The sequence below is a fragment of the Polistes dominula genome, unplaced genomic scaffold, assembly GCF_049000335.1.
Source record: "Polistes dominula isolate Pdom_NZ unplaced genomic scaffold, Pdom_raw_medaka contig_77, whole genome shotgun sequence".
Lineage (NCBI taxonomy): Eukaryota > Metazoa > Arthropoda > Insecta > Hymenoptera > Vespidae > Polistes > Polistes dominula.
The window spans coordinates 10,083,805-10,104,402 of NW_028301152.1; the positions used below are offsets into that span (position 1 = coordinate 10,083,805).

The 20,598-nt window shown below is 33.8% G+C and overlaps 1 protein-coding gene across 3 annotated transcripts in view; it reads right to left on the reverse strand.

Moving 5' to 3' along the window:
* The window catches only part of Rbp6 (RNA-binding protein 6), a 583,327-nt gene extending 564,468 nt beyond the window's left edge, over window positions 1-18,859 (reverse strand). For 2 of the 3 annotated variants that reach the window (XM_015319952.2, XM_015319953.2), the window contains exons 1-2: window positions 17,554-18,859; window positions 14,849-14,889 (exon numbers count right to left, since the gene is read on the reverse strand). In XM_015319952.2, the coding sequence (XP_015175438.2) occupies window positions 14,849-14,889; window positions 17,554-17,618 (106 nt within the window). In that variant the 5' untranslated portion in view covers window positions 17,619-18,859. The remainder of the gene's footprint in view (window positions 1-14,848; window positions 14,890-17,553) is intronic. The other variant, XM_015319955.2, reaches the window with a different exon arrangement.
* Window positions 18,860-20,598: the final 1,739 nt, after the last annotated feature.

Here is a 20,598-nt window from a genome sequence, read left to right on the forward strand (position 1 = left end):
TTGAAGTTGTGACGACCGATCAAAGTTATTCCTATTCCAAAAGTTCAACTAATAGATGTAGTATGCCAAGTATGTACAAATGAGTATTATCTATGATTTTTCAAATACGTGTCACATTCGAACATACTTACATACTTGTATATGAAACTATGAACATAATCAAAAATATAAAAGCTGCATTTTAATTTGACGAGATATTTTATCAATCATCACAAGAGATACAACATTATCTAGGTATTAGATTAGATACAATGTTTCAAAGATAAATCCGAATTGATACACCAAATATAGTTAGTCTTATTCCTATATCTAATAAATAATATTTCACGTATAAGTGTTTATTGGAATGTTGTGTAAGAAAGTTTGGAAATGTTTGAAAGTACTTTAATCAAGTAATTTAATTAAATACAACTATTATATACATTAAAGAAGAAACTTTGAACATAACATATCGAGAAATATTTAACCGTGAAAAAATCACAAAGAATAAAAATGAATATATAGAAGGCGGAACCTAGAGTAGTAGTAGTATCATCATAACGTGGTGCTTTGAAAGTATAAAACTTAACCGCGAAATTCCGAGGTACACACGCATGCAAAACGGCTTCCCTCTCGGCTGCGGTCTTCTCGTGCGGATGGCGGGATTCATCAGAAACGCTTTCACGAAGTTACGCCTGACAGCGTGGGCAGTATCTATTTTTGAAACGCTTTTGAGATCCGTCTAAGCAAAATTTATATGAACGCCCTGGAATAGGCATACAGAAAAGCGAAATCAAAAGAAAAGAAAAGTAAAACCGAGAGAGAGGGTGGATCGTAGATAAATTTTGGTATAAAATAAACAATCGTTGATAAAAAAAAAACGAACGTATACCTTAAAAAGAAAAAAACCAAAAAAAGTATTCCAGTATTTTTCTATCAGCGAGTAGTTATTTCTATTTTTCTTTCTTATATTTTCATCGATCTATTTCGCTATCCTTCACATGACTATTTCTTCAGATCTCGTTCAATCTCAATCTATTTCTCTTGTTCTTTCTTTCTTTCTTTCTTTCTTTGTCTGTTCTCACAGTGAAGATCCTCGCCTGCCAAACTAAGCAGATTATTCAACAAGTGGGCGGTCAAATTCTGTACGGTCGCTGAGTGTTCCGGTCTTAACGTCGATATCGAGCGACTTTCTGCGTTTTATCTCTTCTTTTTCTCTCTCTCTCTCTCTCTCTCTCTCTCTCTCTCTCTTATATTTCTTTTTTTCGTGTCACACGGAAACCGGATTGCAAGAGTCTTGTATCTCATCATTCATCATTAAAGGTCAATAGGATATCTTTTTAATGAATAGTCTAGTTTCAATCTTTGTTATAATACCGAATTGTTCGTATTTAATATTCTTTATATATACTTAAGTATCAAATTCTAATTTCATTCATTAATTCATTCATTCATTCATTTATTCGATCATACTACCTTTATAAATATTATATGTGTCAAAATCTGATATACTATAAATTGTGATAAATAATACATTATACCCATATCATAAACAATTAAGATTAAGATTACATATTAATCATTAAATGTTAAATATATATATTTCATTGTAAATCATTTACTACTTACGATAAGAGTCTTAAAGGTTAACATTAAACCTATGGCGATAAATAATTTTATGTATTAAAAAAAATCATATAAAACGTACATTAGTCATTTCTAAAATAAAATAAAATAAAATTTATTTCTGTTCGAATATTGATTAGAATCTTATAGTACATTAAGATACGTATATATTTTTTTATTTAATAGATTTATGAAGTGCTAGGGATAAGGTTTAATGTTAAATCTTTTCTCCTTTTTTTTGTCAAGAGTGATTGGTCACTTTATCATCGGTGGTAATAAATAACGTCATTGAGATGACCGCGAAAGACTATCGACCAAGAAAGTTTGTTTTTTAAATGTATTAGAATAATATCGTGCTAGTAAAGGTTTCGATATGAATGTTACAACATAACGTCGTCGTCGTAGTCGTCGTCTAGAGACAGCAGTAACGATTTCTTCCACTTCGTCGACGCAAACTAGGCTGTGCATTATCAGGTCTTATAGACACAGAAGAGATGGATGGCAAAGTGTCGGCAACGTCACAAAATCGAAGATATCGAATAGGAAACGCGTCGTCGTCGTAGTCGTCGTCGTCGTAGTCGTCGTCGTCGTCACTCGAGGTACCTACACTTTTTGAATAAATCCCTCCACGTCTCTGTGTCTATCCTCTTTTGTCTCTTTCCTTCATTTTTTATCTTTATCGTTCAAAAGATTTATTTGACTGTATCAAACGCGTCTCTTTTAAGTAACTTTTAAATATTCTTTTTTTTTTTAAAGGTAACTGCTACACAAAAACCTTTCGTCTAAATTGCATTACGTATATTTATATATACTACGTTTGTAAATGTTATTATGAAATAGAAATAATTATAATTAAGTAACAATTTAATAATTTATTAATAATATATATAATTTATATTAATTTTATATAAATCAAAAAATAATATATATTAAAAAGTATAATAAAATTTATTTATATTATAATTTAATATATGTTATAATAATTTAATTATTTTATAAATTAACTTTTAAATTATACTATATAATAATTTATATTAAATAATAATATAAAATTTATTTATAGAATTTATAAAAACAAATTTGCCTATATAAAATAATAAAATAAAATAAAACCCCTTTAGTTAAAAATGCTTCGCAAGCAAATACGTAAAAAAAAATAACATTTATTATATATTAAATATTATTCGTAAAATCATCATAATTATTATCATCGTAATATATAGTATAGAAATATTTATTATCATAGTCTCAAACAATCTAATTCGATTTCCTTCAAAATTTGTCTAGAACGTTCGAATAGAAGAAATAATGTTACGATATCTCTTTGATATTATCGATCATTCATATACATTCAAGTATGAAACTATTGATGAAGAAAAAAAAGAATAGGGTTCGACGAACCTTTAGGTACGACTTAGCAGAGACACATCTTCTAGAAAGATAAGTCGATGGTGTGTCGCTTCGTTTTAAACTTGGCAAGAGCTCCGATAACGAAAGACGCGTTCATCCTCCGCGAAGCGTGATTACGATTGATAGGCGCATTTCGTTACTTTACTTTTCCGTCATCTTATCTATCTACTCTCTCTCTCTCTCTCTCTCTCTCTCTCTTTCTCTCTGTCTCTCTTTCTACAAGTAGATTCTTCTTTGTAAAAGATAAGTGATTCCTTACATTCTACAACTTCAAAGAAATTCTACGCTTTTCCTTCTATCTTATATTTCTCTTACTCTTTACAAAAGAAAGATAGATAATACAACACTGTAAGAATAGAATAGGTAATTTAACGTACACCTTCCTCCTCCTCCTCCTCCACCCTATTTTCTACACTATCTCTCCCTCTATTTTATACTTTAAACCATTACATGTTTATTTACTTAATGCTCATCGTAGAAAACTTTGATATACATACATATATCAACTACTCGAAAAAGAGCTTAGGTACATAATTATTAGCTGCTGTAAACCAACACGAATTCGTTGCAGTGATTCGTTGCAGTAATTCGATGCACTTTTAAGAATATTCTCTCTCTCTCTCTCTCTCTCTCTCTCTCTCTCTCTCTCTCTATATATATACTTTTTTCGTTTTATTTTCTTCTTCTTTCTCTTTCCCCATTTGAAACTTTCTACACTCTCTTTCTATTTCTTTTACGTAACCCCATTTTTGATTGATTTTTACTTAATAGGATATAAATTAACTTAACAACGATACGTCGTTTATTCTATCACTTTTAATCCAGATTTTTTTTTCATCCCAATTTGAAAGTTAGTAGGGTTATAGTTGTGTCTGTCTTACGTAGAAAAAGAAAAACTAAAAGAAAAGAAAAAAAAATAAACTAAGCAGATGTGGTGTATTATTTGTATTATTGCCATAGATCGAGTAGTGTTGCAGGGTAAAGTGGCCTTTTGTGGCTATAGTTGCCCTGGAAAGGCTCATGGGTGGTTATAGCCACGTGCCAATGATGTCACGTATAAAAGGTGTATTTATGTATATATGTGTATGTGTGTGTATATTCTATGGAAATGAAAGCAAGAAGCAAAGCAGGTAATAGACAAACACGGCGAGTCCATTAAGAAGTAACTATTGTTCGGTTAACTGGTTCGATATAAGCTCACACACACATACACACATACTCATGCACAGTAGCTAGGTGGCTTGTCCGTTCTCAGGTGTTTCTCCGTTATGTTGTTTCTTTTTCTCTTGTTTTGTCTGTATACTTCCGGAAATACCCTCTAACCTACTTACTTTTTTTCCTCTTCCTACTCGCATTTAACATGTCGTTGTTTCAAACTTAAATCGCCTAAGTAACCATCTTCATAAATTTCTTTTTAATCATTCATAATTTATATTTTACAATGGAAATCATTTTTTTAGATTGTTCGCATTTTTAAAAAATAAGATCAATTTGTTAAATTAATCGAAAGTAACCATCTTCATAAATTTCTATTTTAATCATTCATAATTTATTTTTTACAATTGAAATCATTTTTTCTGATTGTTCGTGTTTTTTATGTCTAGTAAGATCAATTTGTTGAATTAATCAAAATTGACAGAGTTATTGAAACAATGATAAATATAAATTATTCGATTGGAATAACTCTGGTATCCGGTTTTATTCAATGGTTTTATTTTTACGCGATTCCTCATACGGTAATTTGAAAATTTATTATCCTCGTTCGAGAACACGTGAAAAAATATACTGACGGAATATATTTCCTTTTAACTAGCATAGGAATAGAATGGAAAACGTTTATGTCATTAATGTATCGTCTCGTTGATCATTTCAAACTTTCTTGAGTTGTAATAAAGTATGGTGTGATAAAGTTTATATTATTTAATATTATTTAAAAATTATGTTAAAATAATAACCAGTTACAGTAAGAATAAATATATACGAAATACCATTACAATTAGTTTGTTAACCCTTTGAGTGTTGAATACTTTTGCCTAAAATTTTTTGTAGAAATGGAACAATTTATTATTAACTAAATTCTAATAATAAATCATATTTAATAATTTAATTAATTAATATAAACATTACATTATTTTACATTAATATTAAGAAACACGTATATGCATCGATAGACTACTCTGATAATTTTTATCAAACGAATATATGCATCCATGGCACTCAAAGGGTTAATACGTTTCTCATTTACATTGAAATAAATTTGACCGAAGTCCAGTACTTGCGTTTTTTCAGCCATTCCGATATTTAAAATCTTATCGAGCTAATCTGAAACAACTTATTGTTAGCGTGTAGTTAACCGTGACTATCTACATGAGAATCAATGTTGATGATAGGACCCTATGGTTCTCGTTCATTCGTATCTCGTCACTCATGACATTGTTAGAGATTCTCCTCGTCCTATCCCGATACAAAATGCACTTAACATGTACACACATATATATAGATATACATTTTTATGAGAGTCCTGTCAGAATAATTACTATAAAAATAAACTTATCGAGGAAATAATATATATGATACATATATACATACGAGTATATGTTATACATATGCAACAACTAGATTTTCAACGAACGAATGCGAGTATTACCCATTTGATAATAAGCGTTTCAGTCGACTGAAGTTCTAGAACGTGCGAGAACGTCACATCCGCAGCGCATAGTCACACCTCACTGCCAACGCAAAGTGGACTAACCCCCTTAATTGGAAATGTTGAATGAATTCGAGCGTAGAGAGAGAGAGAGAGAGAGAGAGAGAGAGAGGATGGCACATTGTTACTGTCGCGAACTATAGAGCTTCGATGCAGGAAATCCTCGTGGATACACACCTATACTTGTTACCCCCGGTGTTGCATTGCATGCGAACACCTACACCTACACCTACACCTACACCTACACACACACACACACACACGCGCGCGCGTTTTACTTTTTTGGATATTTTTCCCCCAATCTCCTCCCCCTACGCCATACAGTTTTTATATTTTCTCTTTCTTTTTCTCCCAACACTCTTTTATCGAATCACAAATCCAAACGATCCGTGCAACGTGCAATATGCAACGTGCAACGTGCAACGTGCAAGACGAGAAAACCCCGCGTTCGTTAACACATTTCGCACTGGTCGCGTAAAAAGAAACATTTACGTCGTGTCTATCCATTTTTTTTTCTTTTATCATCAAACATCGTTATAATATTTTTTGTTAAAGTTTTCTTTTTTTGAGGGCTGGTTTTTTTTCATTTTCAATCGAATGTACGTATCGAATTACGATCGAGTTTATTAAATCGAATAATATTGCAATAGTTTAGTATGCAAGTTGGAAACGTTTATACAATCATTGAAGTTTTTGAAATGCTTCTAACAAACGTAGTAAATTTATATTGATTTCGTTTAATAATTGTACATTATAAAGTGAATATTATTATTCAAAAATAAGATTGTAAATAAAAATTTATCATTTAATTTTATCGAATGTTTAAGTCAACTAAAAGAAAAGAGAGACCATCATCATTGATATACATATTGCAAAAAATAAACAATAACGTATGATACACCGTTACACATGTAAATTAAAAAAAAAAACGAATAAATAGACGTTGACGAAAAAAAGTGAACAAGAAAACGAGTGTGTAGAAATTTTGATAAAAAAAAAAAAAAATAGAAAAAAAAATGTTACATATACATCAATAAAACCTTCACAATCTATAACCCTTTTTCTTCCCTAGCGAGTCGTAATAAATTCCACTTTTATAAAACATTGTGTATTCGAAGAAGTAGACCATCTATAACCTTCCGCTTCAATCTCTGCTTTATTAGTGAATTGTCTCTTGCATCGTTAAAAAAAAAAAAAAAAGAAGAAAAAAGAAAAAGAATTTATTTAAACCATTTCTGTGTACGCGGTACGTTTTGTTATCATATATTCTCTCGACATTCCATACAAATATTATACCCTGGTGTTTCTGCAATTTTTTAAATTCAAAAGCAACCTCCCATGCGTTTGGTTATAAACTCGATTTAATCGAAAATTTGGAAATTAACATAAAATCGCAATACAAGAATAAATGAAAGTTGCACCGATATTTGACCGATTCATATTCGTATTATTTTCGTATATTCTCATACAAATTTGAATTGTGCAAAATCGTACAAGAGAATAAAACAAGTTAAATTATTGTTGTTAAATTACCAAAAAAAAACCTTTACACAAACTTTTTCGTCAGTTTCTCTTTTTTAATCGTAAACTACGACATTAAACAACGTTAATGAATGTTTCTCCAATTAAACTTTTTTTTCTTTTCTTTTCGATGATCTTTGAGTTATTGTAAAAATGTGTACACATTAACAACGAAAAAAATCTCATATAATATTTTTAAACCGCATTTGAAAAAAAAAAAATTAAAAAAAATAAAACGTAATAGATTTATCGTTGAGTTTTTATTAAATAAATAAATAAACACATTTACGTTGGAATGTTTTTAGGGAGAATCGGTGATCAAATATCTACCATATACTATAATATTTCCATAATTTACTTCTATTTTTCGTCTTGGAATAAAATAAATAAAACTAGTCGATGAAATCCGTTCAAGTATATATATATATACATATACATATCTATATGTAAAAAGAATTTCTTTGCCTTTCTTTCCACAATTCGATCGAAAATTGTATCTCCAAGAAGTTGTAAGCTTGACTTATACCCACATAAACTCGCTTCGAATCGTTATCATCGATCGCTTAGGTCAAACTCGTGGCCCGTTCTAGTTTCTCTCTATCGCATATCGTAGATTTTCCATAGAAAAGTATCCCATTCCCGCGCACTAAGCGTACACGTGCGCAAAGAATACATTCGAGGGCTTCTCTACAAATCGAAAATAATGAACTAACGTAAATCGAAATAAATTAAAACGTATTGGGTTGGTAACTAAGTCATTGCGAATTTTGTTTTACACCTAATTCAATTTTTTTATAGCAAAGATCAGAAATTTGATGAACGTGGCTGACCTATGGCAAAAGGTTATCAACAAAAATGGACAGTACCTAATTGAATAAACTTATATTTTTAAGCAAACATTTGGAATTTTCATTCTTATTTCAAATTTGCAATTATTTAGTTGCCAACCCAATATTTTTAAAAAAGAAAACAGAACCAAACACAGCATTGATTTTGTTTTTATTCGATGTACGAACGCGAATTGATTTTCTCTTGAATTTTTTTTTTTTTTTTTGAAATCTTTTATAATTTATGTAAAATTTTGCAGAAAACCTTTTTTATTATCTCTCTTTTTTAAAAATATAACTCTCTTGACAATAATTTTCTTCCGATATTTCCACATTACTCGTATGAAAGAAATATTACACACGATCAATAATTTCCTTTACATTGACATTTTTTTATTTTTTACGTAAAATAACGTAACGAGTATGTATCTAGATATTTAAGTAACATTTTGTACAATAATATACAAAAAAAAAAAAAAAGAAAAATGAACTTTGGACTGTCAAGGGAAATTATTTTTGATCTACAACACGTTTTATTCCTTTTTTTTTTTTTTTTTTTATTATTTCTACAAGTAACAAAAATATTTTCTGAATAAAGTAAAGGTGAAAAAGAGAAGTAAACGAAAATGAGCATAAGAGAAGCAACGGTGATGAGTGTTAGGTGGTAATAGATAAGTCGTGAATATACAGGGTGAAATAAAAATACTCGACTAAACTTTCCGGAATACATTTCTCATACTTAAAAAAGAAAAGAAGAAAAAAATAGGTTATATCAACATACATAGTTCGAAATAAAAAAAAGAAAAGAAAAAAGTGTTTCATTTCTGATTTATATTTCAAGCACTCTAACTCCCGTAACCATAAGTTTCTCCAACGATAATAACTCAATGCAAAACGAGTTGAGGTTTACATTTAGATAAGAGGTGGAAATTCTCTTAGAACCGTGAGGTGATATACATAATTCTAACAACTAAACATAATTGAATTATACTAATATTTTACATTTGGAAGTCTCATAATTCAAAGATGAAAATGAGAAACATCTTCTCATACCCATGTTAATAAGATTTTCTTCTCAACATATGAACCGTTAAAAAAACCATAAAAGATGAACTCCACTTTTACAAGTTTTATAAATGTGTTTAGTATTAAAATATTCGGAAGATGCTTGATTATTTAATTTTAAAATAAATTTCTTAACAATGACCATAATATTGTTATTATTATAATAATAATTATATTTATAATATAATATATTTAGTATGTAATATAATAGTTATATATATTAGTTATAATTATAAATTATATATTTATATAAATATATATTATATTATAAATATAATTATATTGATATATGACGAATAAACAGTTCACATATGAGGAATTTATATGACGAAGTTTATCTCGCGTAGTTTTGTTACACATTGTATATACGTAGTAGTAGGTATATGTATCATCGAGACACAAGACGGGTCTTGTTCGAGATCTACGAGCCGGCAAAGAAAGATGTCTGAAGATAAGAACCGTTGGTTGGTCGTGCGAAAGAGTGCTACTGTATACAATATACACGCTTATTCAATATCACACGCATGCTTTCTCTTTTTTTCTTTCTTTATTAATGAACACGACGTACGGTATCGCTAGGAAAATATATCATAAAGCGTGTATGTATAATCCGCGTGTTAGTAATAAATGAAAACCCAAACACGTATCATAAAAGATTACAAAATCAAAATGCAGTATGATGCATTTGATAAAAACAACAAAAACCTTTATCGAAACAAATAATTAAATTGTAAATTTTGGTCATCTGTAGATAATGTTTTCGATGACAAACTGTTTAGGAAAAGCTTCTACATTTGCATTTACCTGTTCATAACTGACACGGAAAAATGAGAGAATGAAAATAAAAAGAAATTTATTGAAATTTAGTTAACCCCAAAGGATTGGAGACCACGTCAAAAAAATCTATCTGAAAACATGCGGGTTTCATTTACTACGTGAAAAATAATATGAATAACTAAACGATAAATTGTTGCATTGATATGTCGGCACGTGATGCAATAGAAAAACACTCTCAATAGTTTGCTTTTGAAGTTAAAACGTTTCGTAATAAATAATGTTTGAAAAGATTTAGAAAACTAGTAAATTGAAAAAAAGGATGAGTCATGGTGCAACTCCTAAACACTTTGAAAATGAAATAATCTAGCCATAAGTTTCGCGTACATTCAAAAGACAATTATAATAATTAATTCTGCGTAGTGGAGAGGGTAAAAGTGGGGGAAGTAGAAGGTAAGAGAGAGAGAGAGTAAAAAGAAAGGTTGCAGAATAGAATGTGTGAGAGAGAGAGGTGCTTATGGAGGCGGAATGAACACAGGTAACAAAAGAGTCGTTCACCCTGTTTTATGTTAACAAATATCGTTGCACTAACAAGCTGGTGGTCGCAGAGGGAGCCGCAGGCAGTCACCTATGTCGCTGCAAATAAATTAGGCGTCCCTTTCGACCTACTTGCGTAATTAAAGTCCCCTTTTCATAGCGCTAAGAGAAACGAGGAAACGTTGTGCTACGAGAAAGAGAGAGAGAGAGTGAGAGTGAGAGAGAAAGGGAAAGAAGAGAAGTAGCAGCAAGTATAGGTCGATTAATTCTCGGTCAGTTGACCGATCTTGCACCTTCTTTTATTATTTCTTTCTTTTTTCAAGTGTTTTTATCTCAATCTTCTTCAACAGTGTAGTACTTTCCTTTTTTGTTTTATCTTGAACTAATAAAAATTTCATTTTAATCGAGTTGATCGTATTTACGTTGACTAAAAATTCTTAAATAGCACGAATTAAAAGAAACAAATTAAAAAGACAAATAGGCTCTCAAAAGTGTTCTCTTTATGTGTTTCCGTATAAAAAAAGCACAAAAAGAGGGGAAAAAGAAGACTACTTTACTCAAACGACAAAAATGAAATGTTAATGGACGTTTAATGAGAATTACGATGACTTTACGCGAAAAATGTGCAATTTAGTTCCGCGTTGGGTTTTTTATTGAAGAGGTGTGTGTGTGTGTGTGTGTGTACTTAAGGGTTACGATGCGCATTTGATAAGATTGAACGCATCATATAATATTATGGGATTAAATGAAACCAATTAAATATTTCTTTTTGATATGTGTGTGTACAATTTATGAAAAGTAAAGATTTTTTTCACGATTACAATAGCCCTGTGTACAAACCATTTGTTATTGTCAACAATTTGAGAGGTCAAATTAAAATCCATCAAAATAGCTCGTAAACAGTTGCATCCCAAAAGACTCGGTGACAGATTTTTACAATTTTTTTCTAACTTTTCTATCTTTCTTTCTTTCTTCTTTCCTTTCCTCCTAACTTTTTTTTTGATCTCACTCTCGTACCATCTCCGACTATATGCCGGCTTGCCCATTAAAACGGCCGGGTGCAATTATGTTTAAAAATAGCGAGAGACTCGAGGAGGAACGTCTGTTGCGCTCGATTGCATCAGACACCAAGACGACAAAGACGACGACGAAGATGAACACGACGTTAACATTGCTTACATTGACAAAGTCAGAAAAAATGCAACTCTTTCTCTTTCTCTCTCTTTCTTGATCCTTCTTATTACTGCCATTTTACTTTATCTAAACAAACCATAAGCTTACATTCGAAAATACCAACGTAACGTTGAGAATGAAACGCGTTTTATTTGAAATATGATTAAGGACTAATGTAAGTCTTAAACTTAGATAAGATAAATACGCGGCTAAAACGTTGAAACGTTAGAAAATGTGATGAGAACAAAAAAATACATCAAATATAAGATTTATTACAAATATAAAATTAGAAACGTGTATTCTTGGATCTTTCGAGATTTATCGAGCTATCGACGTATATTTTGCTTCAATCAGTTTTACAAAAATCGATGTCTATAATTTAACTTTTAAAGAAATAAACTACAAGAATATTTGAGGATTATTCGACTGACCGAAATTGCTTGGAAAATGAATAATAAAATGAACGAGAAACGTAGAACGAGCGTTGTACTACGAACTAACACGCTTCGCCAAGTGTAAAACTGTTTCGCCATGAAACGTCACACAACGAGAATGAAATTTCTATAAGGCGCACTAGAGGATGGATCGTTTGCAAATAATTATGGGAAACGTCAAAATTCAAAGAAGAAAAAAATTAAAAATGTTCATACGTCATAGATTGTGTTTGAAATTAATTAGCCATAGAAGGAAGAAGAATTATTCGATTAAATATCAAAAGAATAAAAGTATCTTTTGTCAGGTTTTCTCCCACATTTCCTATGTAATACATACAAGGAGGTATATTATTTTTTTTTATTGATATGTAATACCAAACAGACGTTACAACTAATAAAAAATAAATGTAAATGAACTCACTCATCGCGTATTTCGCATTACAATGTTCCGAGTGTTTTAACAATTTGCCTGTAGAACGTTTCAAGTATCGGGTCATTGTTCTAAAAGATTGAAACGCTAAGATGCGTTAAGCCGTGTTTCCGGTATACACAAGAAACTACTGTTTGATGCGTACCATTCTTTAGATTCGAACGAGAATATTAACAAAAACGAAAGATAACATTTTTAAAATTTTTAACATTTTTATTTTGTGTCACATTTAGTATACCCGATTCAATTGAAAGTGCATTTAAAGTTAATGGGGCTATCTCAAATATTTCTTATTTGTCAATTTAAATAATTTCAAAATTTAATACATCAATTATTTGTAAATAAAATAAAAAATATATTGTTCTTTATGCAATAGGCTAAAATTTCATTTTATTTAAACCGATCATGGTAGGAGAATAAGTATGCACAAAATTTTAGTAAGTTTAGTGTTAAATGACTGCAAAAACTGATTCCTAAAGATAAAGAGAAGCAATGATAATAAATATTTTATAAACACTAAATTTGCAATGATTCCTACAGTAAAGACGAAGATCGACGAAATGGAAAGGAGGAAAAAAATTTTAAATAAAAAGAAGAAGAAGAAAGGAAGAACGAAAAATAAAATTGATGTAACAACTTGTATCTGGATGCCGCAAATTTTATAGATAAGAAGCTTGAATAAAGCGACTCTGTGATCGTCGATGCAAACTGAAGAATCGCTCGGCAGATTTAAATCACACGGTCATCGAACAGAGCTAGTACGAAACGAACGAAACGAAACGAAACGATCTTCTTTCCGAGCCCTTCAAGGTTTCTTCTTTGAGTATTCCTCTCACCCATTCGTGTACTTTCCTTCTTCTTCTTTGCTTACCGATCTCAATAAGAACCTGGACACGCTGTGAAAAGCAAAAGAAACCGGGGTTCTTCCTGTCTACGTTTTTATTTTCTATTTCGTGTTTCTTTTCTTTATTTTTATCGCTTACCATCGTCTTAACTCGCGGAAAAAGACTATCGAGAGAAAAAAAAGACAGAAAATAATAATAAGAAGAAGAGAACAAATAGAGGTCCTGTAGAGCAAGAGAACAAGACGAAAGCAAGGTGGAGTTACGGCTTACATAACGACGACAAATAACGCTAATGAGTTCTACTTCACCTTTGTTTCTCTTTTATTCTTCTTTATGAGAGAGAGAGAAAGAGAAAGACATAATACGCTTCGACTAATTCTATACTTTCTGAAAATATTTTCTTCTTATCACAAAAACTGCTTGACGATAAGTGCATAATCGATCGAAAGTGTATTATATGCGAAATATATAAGTAAGTAGATATACAGACCATTAAAAGAAAAATATTTCATATTTTTATAAGGATAAAATGGTCATTAAAGTGCTTAGAGGAATTGAAGCGTATCCGACCTAATTATATACCGTGAGAAAGACTCATACTGAAAAAAAATAACGTTGCTAACTAAAATATTTCTTTCTTTTTCATTTTTTTTTTTTTATCGTCTTCATTCTTGACTTATTTATCATCTTAACGACAAAAATCAACGATAATGATTGTTAGAAAGTTATGGAATATGATAATGAAATATAGGTCGAAATAAATAAACCTATGCAATCAATTCGAATAAACATATTATGCATGTATGCAAATATGCATATGAAAATCAATGAATGATACGATTAACGCAAGCGTGAATAAATCGAGATGTCCCAATCTCTGAAGAGACTCTTTTTAACACTACAACGATTATAAAATAGTAATAAATAATATTTACTTTTACGCTTGATGATATAGACCGTTTTTCCTCCTATCTCTTCCATCAAACATTTATAAATAATTATTATTATTATACGCGTTCATCAGTTTGACACGATCACCTAACCCGACATACGCGTATAACCGACATTGTTTATAAAAAAAGTAAAAGGTAGTGGAACGACAAAAAGGCGATTATTTTTTGTCGTGACAGATAATGGATGTTTGATTGGCCAACACAGGTACTATCAATATGCTCGACCAAGAATTATTCAAGTCCATCTTGTGTCACCCAGTCATTTTTCTTAATCACTCGATATACGCACACAGTCACGCTTATATGGTATCTATCGATTATCTTCGTTAATCTTGTTTTATGCGATACTTCTTAGAAGATGCTGTTTGATATTTTATGCCTTATTTAACGTCATAGTGCATCGCGATTGATAAATTTCATTTAAATGCACACAATTGTGTTAAATCCAAGTAAATGCATATATAAATTTGAATTTTGCGCGTTAGTTCAAATTTGAATGCAAATTCATTAATTAATATAACACGTGGTGGGTTGTAATAATAAATTAGCGTGATAAAAAATGCTCACCTGGACTGGTCTGCCATGATAGACCACCGATGAACATTTTCCTAGAAAAAAAGATGATTCCATCAGCATCGCCATCAGCCAAGCTTCAATGTTGAGAGACGAAGGCGAAGAAAGAGAAGACGGGGTAACTGCCAGCAGAGGGTAACTTCCGGTATCTCTTAACCCTCTGCGCAGTCTCCGTTTCTCGACGGCAGGTGTCACCACACATCAACCAACAACCAAAAAACTCACGAACGATCTTTTTACTTTGACATTTTTTTTACTCTTTCTCTTTCTTTTTTGCCAATTTTCTTTTTTTTCTACAACTCTGCTCGATCTCGATACGGTGGGCAATCTTGAGTAATTTCGGAACATAAATTTCATCACAAACAATAATAATTTCTTCTTGAACTCGTGGCTACCCCCATATCCCCCACCAATACCACCACCCTCGTCGCGGGCACATCGTTGATAAAATAAAAAACCGCGGGAAATTCAAATTTGATCGTTTAACCATTAGAGTTTGCCGCCAATGCAGTAAGGAGGCATTATTTATCTCGTCCATTAAAAGCTTCATCGAAACGAGAACATTTCGGATAAAAGCATCGAAAGTTGTTACTGAATTAAATACTCTAGTCGTGACTAAATAGATCGATAAGTACAAGCGTGGTTGTCGATCTAACGATCATAAAGAGAATGAACAAAAACGAGGACGTGTAATACGCAAGATCGTAAACGACGATTTATATTTAACGAAGATAAAAAACGATTTAATAGCACTCAAACGGAGTAATGAAAATATATCTAAATCGGTAATTATCCTACCAGCTTCCAACGTTAAAAACATCTTTTCATGCACTCGAATATATCCTTCCAAACGATTCGCTCTTACGTGTAATCTTAAATCATTCATAATGATAATCTAATAAGTACGTGTTATAAGCGTCATTAGCGATAGAAATGAGCCAATGAACGGACTAACGAGTAAACGAAGGAAAACAAAAAAAAATATATATCTTCTTCGTTGTTTTCCCCCCTTTAAAGAAGAGGAATTTGGACCGGACGCTAATCATCTACGAGTCGTTATCATAATTAATATACATAAAATCTGCCGTTAGTCGCGTAGATGCTAACGAAGATAACGCTCTCTCGCATAATGGTCGTAATCACGTGGTAGCGCGTTCGAACATCGATTTTCTGAGGCACGACAGCCTCGTTGTGAACTCCCTCCTCCCACCCACCCACACGCTGCTTTTCCGTCTATCCTTCTCCTCTCCTACCGTTCTCTGCTCCTCTCCACATTCTCCCTCTCTCTTTCTCTCTCTCTCTCTCTCTCTCTCTCTCTCTCTCTCTCTCCTACGTTCCTTCTAAAGCGCTTCTAGGCGTCGTCTCCGTTCTAATACTTTTACGTGCTAATCCGGTAAACGTATGCCCATTTTCAAGGAGATTAAGAGACACGACGTCGACGAAGAAATCTCTTTTCAATTTCCCCCCAATCCTCACAACCCTTATAAAAATCGCGCCAAATCGATCATTTCTTTTTTTATTTTGTTGTGCTCTGTTTTGTTGAAAGTTTAACGATAAGTGTAACGATCGAAAAGAAATAGCAGATTATTTCGCGTGCTATTTTCATCGACGCGTTTTAAATACGATAAGGAATGACACGAACTACTCTCCCCTCTCAGCCGTTTTTCTTTGTGGATCATGTGGTCAGCAACCCACACGTAATTCAACCTGAAGAATTGGAACGCAACATAATAACTTTGTAACCTCTGGACACAAAAACAACAACAACGATCACGACCACGATCACGAACAATGACATATCTGATTAATTTATTATACGATATAAATGCAGTTGCATTTAAAGGGGTGAAAATAAATAAATAAAGGAAGGAAGGAAAGGAATATCATCCTTTGCTTGGCGGCAAACCATTCTCCTCTTTGGAGTTTCTTCTCTCTGATCGTCCCATTCATTTAACCCTTCTTTCGCTCCCTCTCGCGCGTTTCACGCGGACCAAAGGGGATGTCTCTGACGAGAGGTAAGGGGATAGGAGGATGCCAAACGCGCTTAAAAGAAGGCGCCACCGGTACGAGGACAGAGAGCACACTATACCCGTGACACGCATATTCACGCGCCCGGCAAACAAACACCACGCGCGCGTTTGCTCCACCGAATGACAACAGCAACGACGACGACGACCACGATGACGACGACCACGACGACGATCACGACGACAACAACAACAATAACAACAATAACAACAACAACAATAATAATAATAAAAATAATAACAAATAGCAACATCAACATATATACATGTGTTTATATATATACGAGTTATATATATAAACACATATAATATACATATGTATAAACAAAGAGCATCAATAAATAGAAATAACAGCAAGTAAAAAAAAGCACGATGTGCACGATTAGAATTTCCGTAACGGGGAGGACAGAGCATACAAAAAAGAAAGGGTTAAAAGACGGTATATCGGGTAATGCAATTATTATCTTTAGGAACCACTCGCGCGAAATATATTTTAAATATTATAAACACAAACGCGAGAGATTATCGTCGCGCGTATATTTGCTTTTTTTTCCTTTTTTTCAAGATCACAATAAAAGAAAGCCGTAGTTCGTTTTCGGTGGATGCTATTAAAAACATTGCTGGTGGATGTAGGTGGACGATCGATTTTGGCGTAAGCATGAAGATATGTACCCTGGATCGTTGGGCACCTCGGCGGGCGAGCCGCTCGCCACGATCTCCTGATTCTGAGATTCCATAATGGCGCGCGGCGCACGGCTCGTTGTCGTCGCAACGCTCTCGGCCTTTTCCCCGGAGTATCACGGGTTAAATGGAATAAAACACTGCTCTTTAACAGTTAGAGGAAACCCTCCTCCTCTTCCCGGAAACTAAATTTTTCCTTGAATCGTCCTCGTGCGACGGCAGGACGACGACGTCGTCGTCGTCGTTCTTCTTCTTCCCTTCCTGTATTCTGTTGTGTTGTTGTTGTTGTTGTTGTTGATGTTGTTGTTCTTCTTTCACGTTCGTTCGTCCGTGACAACAACAACGACGACGACGATCACGAGATAACGATGTCAATGACGATGACCACACGATGATGATGATGATCTTCCCTTAGTCGTGCACGTTACGTTAGCCGACGGTGATAAAAATGAATCCTCCTTCTTTTCCCTTTTCGGAGAACAACGTCGAGAGAGTGTGTCTTACTCTCCTCGTCGTAATTAACGTTAATTAACAAACAGTAGTAGTAATAGTAGTAGCAACACTGAATCGTGCAATTTGCGAAAGAAGGAGAGAGATAAAATATATAACTACACGGCACACGTCTTGTTTTCCCTCGTATTACGGACGTCTCGTCGCGTTACAGCAACACAATCAGGATGACAACTAGGATATGATAGACTACTATTCTCTGGAGTGCTCGCGCCAAGCCGGTCGACGACGACGACGACGAGGACGACGACGACGACGGCAAGGACGTAGGAACGTAGAAGGAAGAAGAAGACGAAAACGAAGACGACGACGACGACGACGACGAACCCGACGACGACGATGATAACGAGACGGCAGCAACGAAGAGGACGGTTCACGACGACGACTTAGACGACTTAAACGACGAAGAGAAACTTCTTTATTTTACTTCTTCTTTTCTTATTTGACTTCTCTTCTTCTTCTTCTTCTAGGTGTTCTCTTCTCTCAATTTCACACGTTCCTTCACTTTCTCTCGCGCGCGTATTCTCTTTCTTTTTCTTTCTCTCTCTCTCTCTTTCTTTCTTTCTTTCTTTCTTTCTCTCGGTCGGTCGCTCTCGCTCTCGCTCTTTCTCTCTCTCTCTCTCTCTCTCGCCACACTCTCCCCTACTACTGACTACTAAAAACTAAGGAGAAGGTGAGAGGTTACGTGGCTGCGCGGTACGGCAACTACTGATGACGGGCGGCGGCCGGTACTCGGACGTGCGACGCGCTCTGCGAGAGGTTCGACGCGACACTGCGCTCTCGGCGCGGGGCGGGGTGGGGGTGGGGAGGGGGCGTCGGGTCGGGAGGGGGACGCCGCGAACGTAGTGGTGGTGCGGCGGCAGCGGGACGCAATCGGGTCGTCGTCGGTGCTGGAGGGACGGGAAAGAAGAAGCTCGCGCTTGCGCTTTCGATGCAAAGAGGGCCACCGTTGCCGTTGCCGCTGCCACTGCTGCTGCGCTACCGTTGTTGTTGCTGCTGCTGTTGCTGCTGCTGCTGCTGCCGTTGCTGCTGCCATCCGACGCGGTCAGCTCGACAGGAAAAAGGCCGACCACCTACTCGCCTGCACTACTGAAAGGAGCCGATGCCAGCTCTAACGCTATGCCAGATCGCATACTATATGAACTCTCTTTTTATCAAATGTGCCTAATTTATTTCTCATTTTAAATGAAAATGAACCCTTGATGAATGATAAAATAGGTCGATCGATTAAAGTATTGATAAACATTGAACAAAAATCCTACTATTAATTTTTTCAAATCTTTCGTTAAATATGATCTCGATGAACAGCTTGCATACGATACGATGCACGATACGATACATACTTGCATACGATGGAATAATTTGCCCATACTGGCCACTATAAATGCATCGATATTTGCGCTAACGTTGACGTAGCTTTGCTACTTCAGAAACAAACTACGAAGAAGATTTATCTATAATGATTCGAGTAGATAGAATCAGTATTTTCACAATCAGAAATCAAATAATTCAACGCCTTCTCGTCCTTGTCGTCGTAATCTTCATCATCATCCTCATCGACATTTGCGGTAGCAAGGAATCCCTAGATCTGAATGCGTCGCAGTCACGCTCGTCTACTGCTTATGATGTTCCCGATGGACCATTGTGGAGCTGTCAATCACCATTCAGAGACTTCTCAGTGGCTCAGAACGATTACACGTTCTAACCGAAACTATGATAAGTTAGAGCAATTAACGTATCCTTTGTTTCAGCTTATGACAAATTACGCGATTATTGCATTTGCATAGATCGTATGAGTGCATTCTCTTCTATATTTAGAATGCTCGCACATAATTGCATCGGTAAGGTGTGCCCAAGAAAATTTCATATCATCTTAAGATTGTAAGAAAAACAATTACTAAAACGATTGGAGGATAGAATAAGGAAAGAAATATTTTTAATATGTATAAAAATCAAAGATCAAAATTGAAAATAATTATCAAAAAATTCTCTAAAGTAATCTGAAGATTAATGAAGTTAAAATTTAACTATCACTTTCTCGCTTATGTTGACTAATGAAAATCACGATCAGATGATGATCTTAAAAATCTGGGGGAGTCAATACAGTCAATTTTGCGATGTAATCATACAACTAAAAAAGTATATAAAACGAAAGTATCAATTATGTCATCGTCGTCTCTGTAAATAGACAATAAGAATGTCGATGAAATTTTTATCGACGTAATCACGATTCTCGTTCGCTCGTTACACCACCCTGAAACGTTTGGCCGATTCTATCAGACGTATCAAAGGCTATCCGATAAATCCTTTATTACTTTTATAGAAAATCTTATTCCACCACACAATATTTTTACTCTCTATTTTATTAATTATTTCTCTACGAATGATTTTTTAGATTTTCATTTGAATGATATATTTCATTTAAAATTCCATTCGTTGAAAAGTATTTTAAGAGACGAGAAAGCCGTACTCCCACGCGATGAAGAAACAATACAAGGACGTACACGATTCGAGCAAACGTTAGTT